Raw genomic sequence first — 17,974 nt, 5'->3', positions numbered from 1 at the left:
TCTTGGTGGAAGAGTGTTAGAAATCAATATCCTGTTATGTCTGCAATTGCACGCGATATTTTAGCTGTGCCGATGTCCACGGTAGCATCGGAATCCGCTTTTAGTGCAGGTCGGCGTGTTCTTGACGAAAAGAGAAGTAGGATGACGGGCGAAACGGTGGAGATGCTTCTCTGCTTCAAAGATTGGTTGGATGCTGAGGCAAGACTTCAAGATAAAGGTGGACATAATACAACATCCTCTGATGATGATGATACAAACACTACTGAAGACTGAAGACTGAAGAGTGAATACTGATTCACTGAATCACTGATGATTAGTAAGATTTCTTAATTTTTTATAATTGTACATTTTTATTGTATTCTGGAGGTCAGACCAAGGTCCAAACCTCGGCCCTTTCTTATTGTATTCTGGAGGTCAGACCAAGGTCCAAACCTCCCTTCATGTACCATTTTGATTTAAATTAATAAACTGGTAGGGGTCTATGCCAAACCCCCCACCAATGGTGGCTTTATATTCATAAATCCTTAGTTTTCAATATTTATTAATTTATTAAAAAAATTTATGAAGCATTAATTTTTATCGGGCCGGGCCGGGCCCAGGCCCGGACCGTGCCAGACCCGCGGGCCAGCCCGGCCCAGGCCCTTATGGGCCGTGCCGGGCTGGCCCGCGGGCCTAGACCGGGCCGTGCCGGCCCAGGCCCGAAGCGGGCCGTGCCAGGCTCGGCCCGCGGGCCAGTACCCTGTGACCCAGCACAGCCCTCTCAAATGGGCCGTGCCAGGCACGGCCCGGCACTGTAGCGGGCGGGCCATGCCAGGCACGGCCCGCTTCGTGCCGGGCCGTGCCGGGCCGTGGGCGGCCCGGCCCAGTGCCCAACTCTAGGGCAAAGATATATGGAGGAAAATATGTCCAGAGTTTCAGTGTTCCCCCTCTCTAAGGTGGGAGGGTTCTCCTTTTATAGAGGGGCCTTGGATTACCTGTGATGTGACGGGACGGACTTTACCGTATGATTGAGCATGTCGGCTGGATCAATGCAGGATCGTGTGCATTAATGTCTTGCCGTAGGAGGTTAGGCCGGAGCCAGGGAGTTGTCACGGCTGATCAGAGGCAACCGAGCTAATTTGTCGTGGAGGACTTGAGATCCGTAGACATCAGAAGCCATGCGCATTAATTGTTGAGTAAGCCAGAGGTCTGCAAAGTCCATGCGCATTAATTGTTGAGTAAGCCGGAAGTCTGCAGAGACCATGCGCATTAATTGTTGGCGACCGTGGCGGGGGATGGTCTCTGGTCGAACCGCAGAAGGATGTGATCGCGGCGAGTGGATGGCGAGGTTAGGCTTCTGAGGTCGGGAGCTCCCAGGTCGGGCGTTTCAAGGTCGAGTGCCATGCTGGTCGTCCGAGGACGGTCGCCAGGTCGGTCGTCCGAGGTAGGGTGTTTCCGATCACGTGCTGGTCGACACGTTCACGTGCTTTGGGAGGACTCGTATTTTTCTCAATACTACCCTCCGACTTTCGAGTTCGAGCTGCTTGCGAGCTCGGACGTGGGAAGTAGTTGCTTTTATTGCAGTGATCGGGGAGAGAAAGACTTAAATTATACCGGCGCTCCGCATACTGGATTGCACAACAACCTGCATTGGAAGTAATGTATGCATTCGACGTACACAAGGAATTTTTGGAGAAGGCATGCATGTCTTATCACGACATATATCATATGCCTCTCTTAGGAAGATATTTTGGCACGTATGCGTGAGCACAAAGTTCGTGCTATTAGAAAGCAACTTACTTGACTAGTTCCTCTTCGAATTAAATTGGCTCGAGTAGTTAATCTTAAAAGTAGGGTCCACTATACATGGCCCTTGTGTTCATCACTTGATCTACACTCAAAAACAAAGAACTCATAATCTTTTAAAAGTAGGGTCCATTTTAGGCATTTGGCACAAAACCCCCTAACGATTAATATTATTGATATTCCTTTCACTTTTTGATAGCTATGGAAACTATCTTCACAAAATTCAATTGCTTGTAAACAAAATTATGCATTAATATTGTTAATACTGCATGATAGACATGGAACATTTTACAGATACTTCTCTCTAAGATGTAGTCCAACCTCTATGAGCGAATTGCCTTGAACATTTTTATTTCTCCAATCTTCAAACTTAGACAGGAATAGCATTAAAAGAAAAATACCAGTTCAGACGAGGCTACCGGTCTGGGTCGTTCCAAAACGCCGTCTCAGCCACACAGGCGAAAAAATAAAAAATATGTCAGACGCGGGGCCCATCCCTCAGCAATTTGGTGGTCCCACATACAGTTGGCTCCATCTGTCTGTACCCGCAATCCGCGACCGTCGGATCCGATATCAAAACGGTGAAACCCCCTTTCCCAATATTCCCCACGCGGCACCCAGTTCCCTATGCCTGGTCCACCCGATTTTTAAAACCCCACGAACCGCAAGGTCGACGCGTGTCCATTCCACTGTGGGGCCCACAACCTCCTCCGTTGCTTCCGCCACTCGTCCGCGTGATATTTGGCGCCGTTTGGACACCGTGCCCGCAACGTCACCCACGCGTCCCGCACCAACCGATACTAAATGTGGGGCCCTAAGGCGGGCAGCCGATCTTTCACGTGAACGGCCGTCTCGGCCGATCACCCGTGTGCGATCGCTCCGGAAACTACTATGAGATACGCGATCGTGCCTGATCATCCGTGATTGGATATATCAAGGTGGTGGACACGGGCGGGCAGTCAACCAGGAGTGCCTTGCTCGTAGGCCCCACACTCCTAGAAACCGAGTCTAGCTTCGGTTCTCATCTCTCTCCTTTTACCTTGCCTTGGGACCCAGCCCACGTAGTGGTGAGCCCCACAGCTGACGTAATGCATGAGATGGAGGCTTTTGTAAGAGCCGGGCCGGTATGGGCCCCCAACTGGGGCTCTTTTGGGGGTGGCTACGGCAAAGGGAGGAGCTAAGCTAAGCTAGTCCAGCCCGTGTGTGTATTTTGGGAATAAAACCATGTCGGGCCGAGTGCGTAAATCGGGAAGAAAGTTTGGTGAAGTTTCGCGGGGAGAGCGAAAAGGGAACGAAGCGAGGAGCAGGACGGGAATCCTCATCCGCACGCCCACCCTTTAATAATCTTCCATATATCTCCAGCTCCCAGGATGCCCAAATTGTCCCTGGTCGCGTTGCTCAAAAGTTGCCCCGGTGGACCCTAGTTCGGTTCGGACGGCCCACAGGGAGTGCCGGTGGGGTCCATCCAGGAGTTGGAGTTGCCTTGCCGTAGGATGGGCAGGGATGGGGGAATAAAACTAGGTGGGGGTCGGTTTCTAGGGTTTTGTTCGCTCTCGCCTTTTGGTGTGGCTAAGTGATTTGTTATTTGGCAGGCGAGAGGAGGGAAAGGGAAAAGATGTGAGCTTTTTCGAAGCGGGGAGGAGGACGGAGGCCGAGATGGATTCTCAGAAACAGGAGAAGGAGGACGACGACGACCGCCGGAGAACCGACCTGAGAATGGCCGGAGGCGGCAGCGGCGGAGGAGGTGGTGGTGGCGGCGGGACGGCAGTGCCGCCCCCAGCCGCCATACCGGTCCACCGGGTGATAATCCCCAAACCGGAGCCGATCGAGATGATGGGTGGCTTCCAGATACTACGGCGGCCGACCGGGCGGACCAAGGACCGGCACACGAAGGTGGAAGGTCGCGGCCGGAGGATCCGGATGCCGGCCGCCTGCGCCGCCCGGATCTTTCAGTTGACCCGCGAGCTCGGCCACAAGTCCGATGGCGAGACCATCCGGTGGCTCCTCCAGCACGCGGAGCCAGCGATCATCGCCGCCACAGGCACCGGCACGGTCCCCGCCATCGCCACCAACGTCGGCGGGACCCTCAAGATCCCGACCCAGGCCACGTCGACGGCCCCACTGACCTCCACATCCTCCCCCGCCGCGGACGCCACCGGGGAGGACGCCGGCAGGAAGAGGCGGCGAAAGCTCCAGCCCTCCCGCGCAGCGGGGCCCGGCGTAACCGCCGCCGCCTCAGCCTACTACCCCGTCCAGGACCCGCTGCTCCCTGGCGGCGGCGCAATATCCATATCCACGGGGCTGGCCCCCATCGGGGCGGCGCAGGGAATGGTGCCGATGTGGGCTGCCGCTGCTGGCGGCAGATTGATACCGCCGGGCGCGCTGTGGATGATCCCGCCACCCTCCGCCATCGCGGGGCCGTCGAACCAGCCTCAGCTTTGGACTTTCCCGCAGGGCCCGCAGATCATCAACCTGGCAACAGCTCGGCCCATCCCGGCCCTAGCCGCCCCCGCGTCCGCGGAGCCGCCGTCGTCCGCTGCTGTGGGCGGAGGTTCCGCGGCGAGCGCGCCGTCGGCCAGACAAGATAAGGCGGAGCTCCAACTGATGGGCGAGTCCGGCGAGCAACACCATCGCCAGGATCAAAGTCAGGAGCAAAAAGAGAATGAAGAGGTGGAGGAGGAAGAAGAGGAGGAGGAGGAGGAGCTCTCTGAGAGCAGTCCCGAAGATTGAATTCTTTTCGACATAGAGAACTTCTCCCCCTTCTTCTTCTTCTCTCTCTTTTTTCATTTTTTTTTTTTCTTCGTATTTGCTGTTGAACTTAAGTTAACTTGGTCTGTAGTTCGGGGAAGCACGGCGGCCATGTACCATAGCCGGCCATCTCTCTGTATCGGTCGGCACGTGCGCACCTGCGAGATTCGTGTTCTCCAACTTCTACTCAGCTGCTTTTTATCTCGTGTGGGGGTGGTGGTCCCCGTGTTAGAGTTAGGGTCAAACAGCTGAGAGGGTGGGAAGGTGGGTGGTTGCACCGTGAGCCGTGCCAGGGGAAGGGGAGGGTCGGTGGGCCACCACCCTGTCCGTCATGTGAGGCGGGTGGGCACGGGCCCAAGGGCGTGAGGAGGAGCTGTGGGGCGGCCCCCGCGCGTCCTCCGGGATGACGCGTGGTGGTCCCCCGCGGCACCGGGAGGGTGGAGGACGACGGCGGAAGGCACGATAAAGGTGGAGCCTTTTGTTTGTTGGGTGGTGGGGCCCAAAGAGGGGTGTGTGTGGGGTGGGTACACGGGTACACGCGTCCGGTGCTGGGTGGAGTCGGGGAGTTCGGTGGGGCGGGGGACCGGGTCGCCGGCGGTCGATACGTGGATGCGGTGACGTGGACACGGAGCATCCTCTAGTTTGCAGTCCTTCAAAAAGGTCCCACGTCTCTCGGTTGCCTACTGTTGTTTCTAATTGCATGACTGATGAGGAAATGTTTTCTCTTCTAATCATATGTATCACTTAGAATTAGCGTTTAGACTTGTAATTATTTTTTTTCCTCTCAGCTAATCACAAGCTCTGTACGGTCTTTTGTAGTGTGGTGGTGGGATCTTTATGTTGTTTTCACTTTAGTTATCTCCATTTGTGCTTTTCGTGGGATCAGATTTTGAGACATTAGATGGCTGAATTATAATTGGACGAGCTATCCTCTGATGAGAGCTTTTATCTGCGGTGTGTTTGGTCTCGAGGATTTTCACTTTTAAGTGGTGGTAACAATTGTGGTGATAAGAAGGTTTTGAAAATCTAATTAGACATACTTGATATACAACTCAGTCATATAAAATCTTGTGTTACTACTAGGATATTAGGATACAAAATCATAGGTCTGAGTTTGCTATTTATAGAATTTTAATAAGTGATCCTAACAGTGCTGTAAATAGAATTAATGGTTCACGATTCTTCTAGTTTAGCTTTTAACTTATATCTTTTGGTTATTTTAATTTAAGCACCATCTTTTGCTGCCTATAAGATCAAGTTTTACAAATGAAGTCTCTTTGCTTAAATACTAGTTGCTCTATCGTTCTTGTTTGGCCAATTGGTGGTCCAAAGGTCATATTTTATTACTAAATGAGTAATTACATGTGTATTAAGCCAATTTATTCAGCATCCTTATGTGAAATAATTTACAAAACTGAGTTTTGCTGAAGTTCGAACTTTGACTTGAACATCAATGGTGGCATATGTACTAATCATTAAGCCATAATTTATTAATAAGATTCTATAAATGATAAAAACTTCTAACGTGATTAAAGATTACTTTTGGAAAGCAAATATTCATCTATACTATCATGATTATATTTTGCTTACATGCAAGAAAACACAAAAACTACGCTAGCAGAATTTGTAGTTCATGCATTACCTATACTAATATGTAAACATGCCAAAAAAAGAAGAAATTAAATAATAGAGAGTTATAATTAGTGGTAAGGTGTAATCAAGTCAAGCTTGGTTGAGCAAGCATCTGATTAATCTTAGTTTGAAGTTACTTTCAAGCCCGAATTTTGGAATAAGCTTGACTCAGTTAATATTTAAGCAAGCCTAATTCAAGCTTGATTGTAACAAAGCAAATATGAGCCCAATTAACCAGCTTGCCATTCAAGGTCGAGTTGAAATCAGTTTTATCGTGCATCAAGCTTGACCTATGTCAATCAATAATCAAATGATCCGAGCAATTAATATTTGATCACTAAATAAAAAAAGTAAGATGTATTATCGATCCATAAAACATAACAAATTGTTTAACCAATTAACTAAAGCTTTTTCATTGCTGTGCATTGCATGTGCAGATTGAGCTGATTAACAAAAATACTATTTATGTCACATCTCAATAATATAGTTGGCAACCAAAAGCAAATACCACATAGAATAAGCTTGGTAGAATCGGAATAGGTGAAAATTACATGACTTATGCTAAAATTGAACAGAGTTTGGCTATAAAATCATACTTAGACGGTGGTGAAAGTTTTTAAAAATTAAGATACCTGAACCTATATCACTCTCAACCTTTTATTCAATCTACATTTTTTCAATTGGCCTAATACCGGTGACAAACCCGTGCACGTATCTAGATCTCGCCCAGGCAAGCTTAGCAGGCCACCTTCTACCTCGACCAATTAAGCTCCTTAGGGATTTTGAGTTTCTCCGCATGTTGGGAGTGGGATGGAAAAGGGTGGCTGCACATCCTGTTACATGGTTAACGGTGTCCTAGTTTTGCTAGAAGTTTTAGTAAAAAAAAAAAAAAGAGTTTCAAAATGTTGGATCAAGATAAAATTACGGTTTCAACGTCTCAAATTTGGATGATTCTTACCTACACCCTCTTATCTTTAAAATTTTCAAATGAATATTTTAAGTTTCCAAAATGACCCAAAATAGTCTTTCAGTTAACAGAATCGTAACACATGACGATCACATCATATCATAAATCTACAGCAGGCCAAAATGCCCTACTTTTTTTGAGGATCGATTCTTGGTTTAAGAAATAGATATGCGCTCACCGGAGTAAAGTCCCCAAACTTCGTACCATCGACCATCCATTCTATCCATGAATTCAGACCACAAAGATGCCCCCCCAGTGAAGTACAAAGGAGTGAAGAGTGCCTAAGACACCGTCATCCGGCAGTTGCAATCCCCGCCGGAACTGATTGGTAGGTTGGTCTGAAAGATGGCAACGGTCACAACTCAGGCTTCGGTTGCCAAGTTTCTCACAGGCTCTTCCGGCAAACTCGCCGGACAATTCGCCACCGAAATAGTGTGCTCCTTCCATGAGTCCTCTGCTTAATATCATCCTGTTCCTCGTAACAAGAGATTGCATGGGCGACTTCCACAGGCAACAGAGGATGAATCTGTTTGCCATTGCTCGGTTGCCATGAGGAATGTAGAATAATATTTTTTTTTTCTACGGGTTCTTTATACAATATACGTACGAATACACTCAAGAAAAGCAAAAAACATAAGCTCGCAGAGTGCTAGTGGCAACTCCCCTCTTCTAACCACAGGATGTATCTTAAGTAGTGGGCCGTATAGATAGCCACCCAGTCAGCCGTCCCGTTAGTCTCTCTGAATACATGCTTGACCTGAAAGGCCACCCCATCTCTCATCATCATTCCTATGTTCCAAATCAGGAGGTGATTCGTGCTCTCACTACTCAGCCCTTTCCGAATCCATCCAATGACCATGACCGAGTCGTCCTCCAGAATGATCGAACCGACCTGCAGCACATGCTGTGTATGGTGAAAACCTACCGAAGCAGCTTGCAACTCCGCTCCCGAACTGACGTATCAAAAGAATATCATTTTCACTGCAACAAAAATAATGTATTTCCTTCCCCGGTACGTCCTTTTCAGAGTTTGCTGCTAAGGCATGTCATTGCTCATGGAATGATATGTCGGGAGGGCTCATGATCCCAGAATCCAAATTAATATTTGAATAAGGCCACCATGCATTGTTAGGGAGAATAAGACAGAAAATCGAAAAGGAGAAAAGAAAAAGAATCGAAAAAAAAAAAAGAAAAAAGGAGTGGAAAGGCAAGGAAGCCCATCAAGCCAGATGTCAAGGCACGATTCGTAGAATGTTAGAGAACCAAACCCAACTCAAAGCAGCCATAGGCGCAGTTCGAAAGTGGCCACCTGCTCATCTTGCTGCTAGTCCAACTGGAACGACATAATTTACAATTCGAAATTCGAATACAAGAATTTTTTCACATGATAGATCCTCGTAATCTTTTTCCATCACCTGGATTCGTCCCGGAACGGTTTACCGTGCTTCTTGGAAGCGCGTGGCCCTGCTCTCGCCAGCCCAACTGGCACGACATAATTTACAATTCGAATTTTGAATTCAAGAAGTTTTGCACGTGATGGATCCTCGTAATCTTTTCCCATCGGTGTTCCGAGATGGCGGAACCTGTCCTCTCTAACAATGTGGCTAGTCCTGGTAGCTCCAAGAACATATCACAAATCCTCGTATAGAAAAAGAGAGAGAGAGAGAGAGAGAGAGAGAGGGTTATTACAAAATCGAAAAATCCAAATATTCTTTTCTAGATAGTTTTCTTTTTAATTAAGATTGTAGATCATTAGTTTAGGATTGAATTTAATTGGATCAGACTCATGAGGCCCTTATCCTAGCTAAGAAATCTGAATAATATTTTTTAGCTGGCTGTGTTTTTTTTTGGATGCAGATTGTTATGCAATAAAAGCAGCAAATTTCATGGCACTCGTTCCAGATTTAATATTCTTTTATTTTATTTTATTTTCTTTTGCCAGCTAGTTTAGTGAACTTGATTGAATTAATCATGTCTCATAGCAGATATTGCAAATCATATATCACAAGCCACTGTTTATCACAAGCCAACCATATATCAACACTTATGCATGTTATTGTTAAGAATTCCTTGTGTCTCGGCCATGCAAATCTCCTCTCTCACATTTCCCTTATTTTTTTGGGGGGGGGCTTTCTCTGAATCCCACCTTGCCTAGAGGAGGTCTCAACCATAACCGTGTTTGTCCCAAGTCCCAACATTGAGTTCTCCTTTACATCCTCGTGATTGAGAATCCCTCCCAATCTCAACGTTACGGATCTCTGAATAACCATACTCTTGAAGCAATCAAAACAACTAATAGGTTCCTTCGGCAGTCTCTTCGTCATGCGCATTCGTCAAAATTGTCGGCACTAAATAATTGCAGCATTACTCTGCCAAAAGAAATTTTACATTTTATATGGCTTGACAGGAATGTGAGAATCTTCGAGGGCCGAGGGTTCTACCCGAGATCGGTGGTGGACAGAGCCCTAGCACATGCAGCCGAGCTGGTGAGTATTGCAGTTGTGGGCCCACCTGGAGGTGACATGGACATCTGAGGTTCCTCTTTGACTCATTCTACATCTAGGTACGCGATGATACCGATGGTATCCTGGGAGCCCCCACCTCCTAGTTTCTTCAAGGTGAACTTTGACGGCAGTATCTCAGAGGGCAGGAGCAGATGCGGCATGGATTTTGTGATCAGAGACCACGACTTCAGGCTAATTACAGCAGGAGGACGGCGCATCTTTAACGAATCTGTTTCAGTAACGGAGCCGCCAGCGGCTTGAGAGGGCCTCATTCAAGCCAGAGTGCACCTGGGTGCTCGGCGAGTCCTACTAGAGGGAGACTCGGTTATAGTGGTCGACTGGATTCGGAGCGGGCGTGGAGTAAAGCATGTGCCTCTCCTGCTCGACTCACTCATTGTCCCCTTAATCGTATTCAACAGCTGCCCCCGCCCCTACTATCAAAGCGCCTCCTCTTCCGACTGCACTGCATGTTGGGGGTATCTTGGGAGGTGCGGCGTCATCAAGCCAGACATGCACCCTCTTGTTTATGATATATGTCATCTTGTGGGGAAGCTGGACTCGTTCCGAGTTGCGCACGTCTTTCGGAAGACAAACAGTGCGACAGACTAGCACACATCTTTTACAGCACACCACTTTTACAGCACACCACTCTGTGGGTGTCCTCTGAGGGAGACTGGAGCATGTGTCGGTGGCACTAGAGCGTGTTTTGTACTGTGATCACTGAGGGCGTACTCATGACTGATGTAGTGAGTCGCCGGTACATCCAAGCCTAAAAAATTTACATTTTATCAAAGAAAGAAAATTTTAGTTGCTCTCTCTCTCTCTCTCTCTCTCTCTCTCTCTCTCAACAGGAGTTCCGAGAAACTTTGGCAACTCAATACAGGTTTTTAGGCTTCTTAAAGAGGTAACCAACGCAATCTGCTAAAGAACATGAACATGTTGTCTGATGAAATCAGTTCGGACTCCTACCATTTGAACTACTTAAACAACAGCCAACATTTTTCCCAACCTTAAAGCACTATATGATTCCAGTGAATACCAACTGCTTTTGCTTCTGCACATCCAACTTCGGGCGGGCGGTAGAATGATACATGGCTGAAAAAAGCATTTTGGCATAGCAGGTGCCATTGACCTACCTTTTCTGATAGGCGATGAAAGAAATCATCTAAATCCGATGCATGGTTGCAAGATTCAAAGATAAAATGAGTAACATTAATGTGCGAAATAGATAGTCTAATCAACCCTACTTTGACATTTTTTGAATGAAAAACTTGCATTTATTTTGGCATTCTGAAGTACAAGAACAATGAACTGCATATTATCATAAAAATACTTCCCCAAAAAAAAAAAAAAGAACTGACTTGCACATGCACTTTTCCACAAAAATATAGGAACGTGAAATAATACATACCCAAGAAGTCCTCATCTACTCCTATATTACAGACGATGACAACTGGATGACATAAGACTCCTCTAAAACATTCTCTTTGCTGTTCATAGTACTGCACCAGATAGGAAAAGGGTTGTGGCAAGGTTTCAACCATCATTGTCTATGACTTCATGAATGCATAGGCGATCTCACATTAAAACACAACTACATCCATTCTTACCAGAAAAAAAAGGAAACAACTACATTCAGGAGCAGCTGAGTAAACAGAGAGCCGATTTTCAGGCTGCAGGAGTCTTCTGATTTGGTTTGAACACATACTTTATCAGGGACTCCTTAATGGGTAGAAGCTCTGGGAACTCGTTCTTCAACCTGGCGGTACCAAGTTCATTGTTGCTCCTAGGGGCAACTATCACCTTTGCCTGCTCTTCTAGAGAAAAATTCTTCCAAGTGAAGTTTGGATCGATGTAGTCTCTGTACATCTCCAAAATCTCGTTATGGCTAACTACACCAGGATTGGTGAAGTTCCAGATCCCCGTGAGATTTCTCTTTGCCATTTCAATGGAGATGGGGAGAAGTTCATCCAAGATAGTCATGGAGTTGGGGATGTTAACAACCTTCTCATACCGGCTGATCTTGGTGATGAAGTTGCGTGGATTTGAAAGATCTGATGAGATGGGCATCCTAACACGGAGGGTACAAACATTCTCATAATTCTTTAGCAACTCTTCAACCTGTCAAGTGACAGATGCAGTAATCAGCATCAAGAAATCACAATTATACACTAAAAAGAAATTTTCCATAACAGTATTAAAAATTTTATGTAATATGCAATGTATGTTGTGTAATGATATGAACCATCCAGTATGACTTAGGTGGAGGAGCTGAAGCTGATAACAGATTAGAAAGATCTATCATGCAAGATAGAGTCTCTCAAATCATAGTTTTTGTTCCATTGTGTCTTATATATATTTTGGGATCACTAAGAACGAAATTTAGGTGGGCACTAACCGAGTTAAAGTTGGCCTTGAACTCCAAGAGTTACAATCAGTAATGTAGAGTCATCATTGCCTTCTCAAGAGTTCTCTGATTATAGATTAGATCAAGACAAGATATGCCGTCTCGGTACCGGGCCTTGTATTGGTGCCACTCTGTTATTATGTCGATACGCTGAGTATGGAGCCGGTTCGGTATACCAAGTGCCGGTACGCCCTCCATACTGCGTACCAGTACCAAACCGGTATGGTATGGTACGCCCCATATCATTTGGTACGATATGGCATACCCTGGATTAAGATAGTAATGACTAATCTGGATTGAATCCTAGAGTGAATTACATGTCCTTATTCCTGAATGACTTAACTACATCAGTTCGTGGCGCTTCATATTGTGTTATCTCTCTTCTCTTTCCTGTTCATCCTCTCATCTCCATGTTCTATGCTACTTCCTTTGCTCTCTCTAGAGAAGGTATTTTTCTCCATCTCTTATTCCTTTCTATCCCAAAAACCATGAGACTTTCTCTTTTCTTATCTTTTCTTCTGGAAGGGTCTTAAAGACACTTGGCATTTTGGAGGCATCTATTTGGGTTCTTGGATGCCTTTTTGATTTTCTTATACATACTTACATCTTCCCTCGCAGATGAACTATCCATGAAATGTTTACATCAATTCCGTGGCAGAGGAAGTTTTTGCTTGTCTCAGGATAACTTAGACTATTCAAGCAACAAATCATGAAGTTTCTGCCAACTTATTCATGATACATTTGCAAACCAAAACATAAAGAATTCAAAGACAAATTCTCTCCAGCTAGAAGAGATCAACGCCAGCTAGAAAGTCATAGATCTTAGGTCTTCAACTTATATTAGTTTCATGTAATTCGAGAATTAAGTAAAGAACCTAATCTTTAGGAATGTCTTTAGTGATTCATATCTTGAAACTTTTCGTACTGATGATTATAAATCCTTTTTGTCTAGGAACTGGTTCGTTTTTTTATAATTGTCCGCCTTATTTTCAGCAAGACTCGTGTTAACAGTTTCTGCCTTTATTACAGGTTTATTTGGTAGAATGCTAGTGTCCCTAGGGTTTTGTCCGAATTGATTGAGGAGCATATTTATAGCTTGGCTGGGAATACTGATTATCAAAGAAAGTTTCTGAAACACCATCTACTCTTCTTCTTTCCTCTTCCACCTCTGCTTTATCCCTTCGTTTTCTCCTATGACATATTTCTAGTCTCTCCTTAAATGATTGTCGCCGTATCTATTAATTATGTTTAGTCTAAACTATCCAAAAAATCAGACGATAAGATTGTATTCACTTCAGTCCTGAAAATCCAAAGATCTCTTGATAATGTCTAAGCTAAATGGGATTCATCATTTGAGGGAAAGTAGACTACTCAAAAATTTCACATTTTCATTTTGTCATAAGTAATTCAGAAAACTTTTTTAAAGGGAAAAAAAAGAATGAATCAGTGAAAGGTTGGTCCTTATTGGTAACTTGAGAAATAGCCTTTTGTAGCACAGGGTTTTATCCAATATAACAAAGTTTAAAAATAAAACAACTGCCGATTAATGTTAGGAATTAAAGAGTTATTATTACATCAATAATGATGCATGGAAAAGCAATGCCAAGTGGAAAAGGCAAACATGAGGGCATTAGTGAGTTATAGCTCTAGTCAGCGTCAATACGACCATTCAGGTAACACATTAATATTTCCATTGGTCTCGAGATTAACATGCAGTTTGTATTCGAGAAAGCATCTATGTGCTATTACTAAATACTGGCATTAGTAGCTTCGTTAAGAAGAGAATGGATGAGTCTGAAAATTACGTGAGCTAAGAAAGGCAGAAAAAATGTGACTTTCTAGAAAACTAACTAAAGGGAGGCCAGATCACAACAAAGAGCTAAGTTAGCACTGCACTGTCATTTTCAACAGAGCGAATTTTTCAACTAAACAGAGAAGGTGGATGAAGCAGAGATGTGCTCCTAGCATGTAGTATGATCTTCATGCACATATAAAAAACTAGCTCGATGCATGCATTTGCCATATGCATCAGATCTTACATTGAAGCAAATCTCATAGCAACAGCAAAGTCAGTCGGACAGGCAACAAAAGCAGCTTCAAATACGATCCCCTAGCAGAAACTGTTTGATTTCTACAATTTCATTCAAGGAAAAGAAAAAAATTCTGTTATAATATAAAAGTTACAAAAGAACATCCATGTGACAAGTTAACAAACAAAGAATTCTTTTACAATTTTTCAGCATATCTGAAAATTAACATCCAATCTGGTTTCACAGTTAAAGGCAAAATATCCAATTCAAATAGTTATAGAAGTGCACCGAGCCCTAATCAAACTTACACTACCTATATTAAAATATATGCATAAGTTTTTAATTTGACAGAGCATATTGCATTGTGTACTAATACGTCTGTTCTCATAATACTCAAAATGCAAGCTGCCTTATCAGCATTTTCTAAGCACTGCTCTATGTCCTCCCACACAGGCAAATGAAAGGAAGCCTCCATTGGCACCAAGCTTACAGCTTACTCCACCCACCACCTCAAGCTGTCCACATGTCCAACATTCTTTCCGACACCTGATGGCGCCTGTGTATCTGTCCTGCCCTCACTCTTTAGTCCCCCCTACAACTTGTTCAATCTCATGGCCTTCCGATCAAAGATCTTCAAATGCCATACTCCAAAAATCTTTCCTTTAAACTACCAGAAAAGGAACCGAAGCTAATCACATCCATCCTCATCCAAAAAATTGTTTTTCGAAACCTAGATGAAGAACGAGATAAAGAACCCATATTTCATCAACTAGATCTATGAAAACCAACCCAACAACCGAAATGATTTCAGATCCGGCGCTCGACAAACAAATTCTTGAATCTAGAAACCAAAACCCTAGTAAAACTGTGAGATGGAGAGCGAATGGATGGGTCGGATACCATGGCCTTGGTCTTGGAGTAGAAGGATCCGGTGAAGTTGGGAGTGTCCTCCTCCTTGAACCCGATCCCCGATCCCAGCGGGTGGGCGTCATCGTACTCGAAGATACATCCGGTGGCGTAGTTGATGAGCACCAGCGCCCGCTCTCGGCACACGTCGGCCAGCGTCAGCGTCCCCACCACGTTGGCCCGGATGGTCTCCACCTGGTGGGTCTCGCACCAGTCCACGTTGGGTCGGCCGGTCACCCCGGCCGCGTTGAAGACGTGGGTCGGCCCGGCCGCCGCGACGTCCGCCTCCAGCTGGGATCGGTTCTCGAGCCGGCCGTCGCCGTAGGCGTACGGGATGCCCTGCGCCTCGCAGAGTCGGCCCAGCAGGCCGCCAATCCACCCAGTCCGGCCGTAGATCAGGAACTTCAGGCCGGACGCCTCCGCGGTCGAACCGTTGGTCATTAGCCCCATGGCGAGACACCGGCGGAGATCGGGATCTGTGAGCGGGGAGTCGAGGGAGAGGAGTATCGACAGTGGCGCCCCCTTGTAATTATCATAGCCCGAGCTGATATTGTCACGCTTGTTTTTTTGGTGGAGGGGTTGCCGCTTGGGTGGGCATTTGAGCAGGGAAAGGTGGAGATGGTGATAGCATGGTTTATGTTAGTTTACGGGCAGAGAAAATCTCCGGGGAGGTGGGAGGCGTGACTGATGTCAGATAAAGAGAGGGTGTATAGCGTGCATCTGCACGAAAAAAGGAGAAGTTTGCACAGGAAGCTGAACCTCTAGAAACCTCATGACACGCGGGATTCAAGTGTTTTCTTTTTTCTCTCCATTATTTGTAAAATATAAAATAATAATTCAAAAAATTAATAATCAATTTTTTTTATTATATATCAGCAATTAATTTTAATAACGACCAAATTTATCAATACCAATATCATCTCTATCTTGGTTGTCAGAATCTTTCGGAAGCAGTGACGATAATGCCGAAGAGCCTTCGCGCGTCAAGGAGTAGATATAAGTGTAGATCCTCTTCCTGTACTTTTTAGTGGTCCTGATAAGTCAGGTACGTTTGCCGGATTTATTGGTCTTATAGAACCGGAGACCAGCTTTGTTTTATCCTTCTTCTTTTGTAATAAAATTTCGTTTGATCTTTAATCGATTTTGTAATCATAATTAATAAAGTAGTAGTATTATATTTTTTATATATTTTTATTTTTTGTTCTTCGTGTGAATGATTGATTTTTTTATTATAAAAAATTGAGGTTGTCTTATGGATGCTGAGCTTGTTTGAACCAAACTAGAGTATTTTAGAAGTAATCTTAATGCCTATTAAATGAATATGAGAGAAAAAACTCAATCCCTTTCAGAAATTCAGAAAAATTAGAAGAACAATCATAAAAAGTTGATACAAAACATCAAGAATTTTTTTTTAAAAAAAATAAAAGTTATCTAAATATTTAAAGTTCTCTAAACATCCTATGTTTGTGAATCGACCAAATCTGGTATAACTAAATTACCATGTAGAAAAAAACCATGGAAAGAAAAATTATATTCCTCTCAATTTTTCTTTTTAGAAAAATATTCTTAACATATTATTTTCTTCTTAAAAATTATTTTCCTTTTAAGAAAGTATTCTTAACATGTTCTATTACATTAAAAATTTATTTTCTTTTTAAGGAAATAGGAGTTCATGTAGGCATTATTTGGCATATATCGGTGATGTGAGGATGATGACTCATCATTTTAGAGTAGTTGGTTGAGAGTCCATCAAAAAAAACTAGGGAAGAAAAGCGTTGAGAGTTCATAAAAAAACAAAAATCTATTATATTCAATAAAAAAAATGGAAAAAATATGGAAGAAAATTCTTGCTCCTATTTCTTCATAGAAGTGTAATGCCAATCAGTTTTATAGTGATCAAAGCGAGTGTGAGGCTAAAAAAGATCATCGCCTCTATTTCTTTCCACATTTCATACGCACATTGATGCCAAGATGATCGAAGCGATTGAAAGGATAAGTATTACCTTATTTTTCATGATTGATGAGAATTTTATTAGATCGACGGCCTAAGCTGAAAAGTTTTTTTTTCTATTTTTTCTTGAATTATTTACTTGTGTTTGTAATGAGACTGATTGAAGTGTTTTATTTTTAACCAAAAAAAAAAGTGTTTTACATATAAATTTGAAGCATCTAAAGCCTGAAATTGGATTGCTATAGCTAGGAGCAGCTCGGTGATTTTGTGAACTGAAGATGAGCTACTGTATTGCCACAGGTATCCTATGATATAACAAATACGTTATTTGGAGTGCTTATCTGCTTTACATCATCATGCAGAATAGTGAGATTTCGACCAGCCAATTTCCCGACTCCCCTCACACGGCATGCAGCGTTCGGCGGCAAATCAAACTTAAATAATTGATCTCTTTATTTCTTTTTCATGTTATCTTTTTCATGTATCAGTGGGTTTAGATTGAATCGAGCTCAAGACCTCTCCAGCTGAGGAAAGGGAACCCAGCTGGTTGAGCGAGGCTTTGATCACGTCTCACAGCACGTAAGTAGGGCGTTTTGTCGAAGTCATACTCATATCCCTGGATGCACCACGCATCTTGATGAAAAACGTAGCTCATCAGTGTTTTTCCGAAGTCCCAACCATGTATCAACACTTATGTGTCATTGTTAAGAATTCCTTGTGTCTCGACTCCTTATTTTTCGCAAATCTCTTCTCCTCTCGTTTCCCGAAACCTTGTCGAAATCATTAATTCAGGAAAATTTTATTTTTTTGGTAAAACAGGAATTTTTCAATTGCTCCCTCGCTCTCTCATTTTTTGTTGAGCAGTAGGAATTCCCAGAAACTTTGACGACTCTGAAAGTAATACAGGCTCGGGCTTCTCAGCGAGGTGGGGAAACATGAACATGTTGATCGATGCAATCAGTTCAATCAAAGACCACACTCCTGCCGTTTCAACTCCTCGTTAAGAAATTTCTCAACCATGTATATGATTCCAGTGCACACCAA

The 17,974-nt window shown here is 44.2% G+C and overlaps 2 protein-coding genes across 2 annotated transcripts; one reads left to right on the top strand and one right to left on the bottom strand.

The window, feature by feature from the left end:
• Positions 1 to 3,197: 3,197 nt before the first annotated feature.
• On the top strand, positions 3,198 to 5,483 carry LOC103696613 (transcription factor PCF2-like). The gene has a single exon (XM_008778294.6). The coding sequence runs from the start codon at positions 3,442 to 3,444 to the stop codon at positions 4,513 to 4,515; it is 1,074 nt and encodes a 357-aa protein (XP_008776516.3). The 5' UTR covers positions 3,198 to 3,441; the 3' UTR covers positions 4,516 to 5,483.
• Positions 5,484 to 10,993: 5,510 nt separating this feature from the next.
• LOC103696614 (bifunctional dTDP-4-dehydrorhamnose 3,5-epimerase/dTDP-4-dehydrorhamnose reductase-like) lies at positions 10,994 to 15,769 on the bottom strand. Its single transcript, XM_008778295.5, has 2 exons — positions 14,974 to 15,769; positions 10,994 to 11,757 (listed from the first exon to the last, which is right to left on the bottom strand). The coding sequence occupies exons 1-2, from the start codon at positions 15,427 to 15,429 to the stop codon at positions 11,305 to 11,307; spliced, it is 909 nt and encodes a 302-aa protein (XP_008776517.3). The 5' UTR covers positions 15,430 to 15,769; the 3' UTR covers positions 10,994 to 11,304.
• Between the last annotated feature and the right edge of the window lie 2,205 nt (positions 15,770 to 17,974).

The sequence above is a fragment of the Phoenix dactylifera genome, chromosome 6 (genome assembly GCF_051530095.1).
Source record: "Phoenix dactylifera cultivar Ajwa chromosome 6, Ajwa_hap1_PhDact_Kaust_v1.1, whole genome shotgun sequence".
NCBI lineage: Eukaryota > Viridiplantae > Streptophyta > Magnoliopsida > Arecales > Arecaceae > Phoenix > Phoenix dactylifera.
The sequence above is the reverse complement of the archived record's forward strand: the minus strand, read 5'-3'. Positions and strand labels throughout refer to the sequence as shown.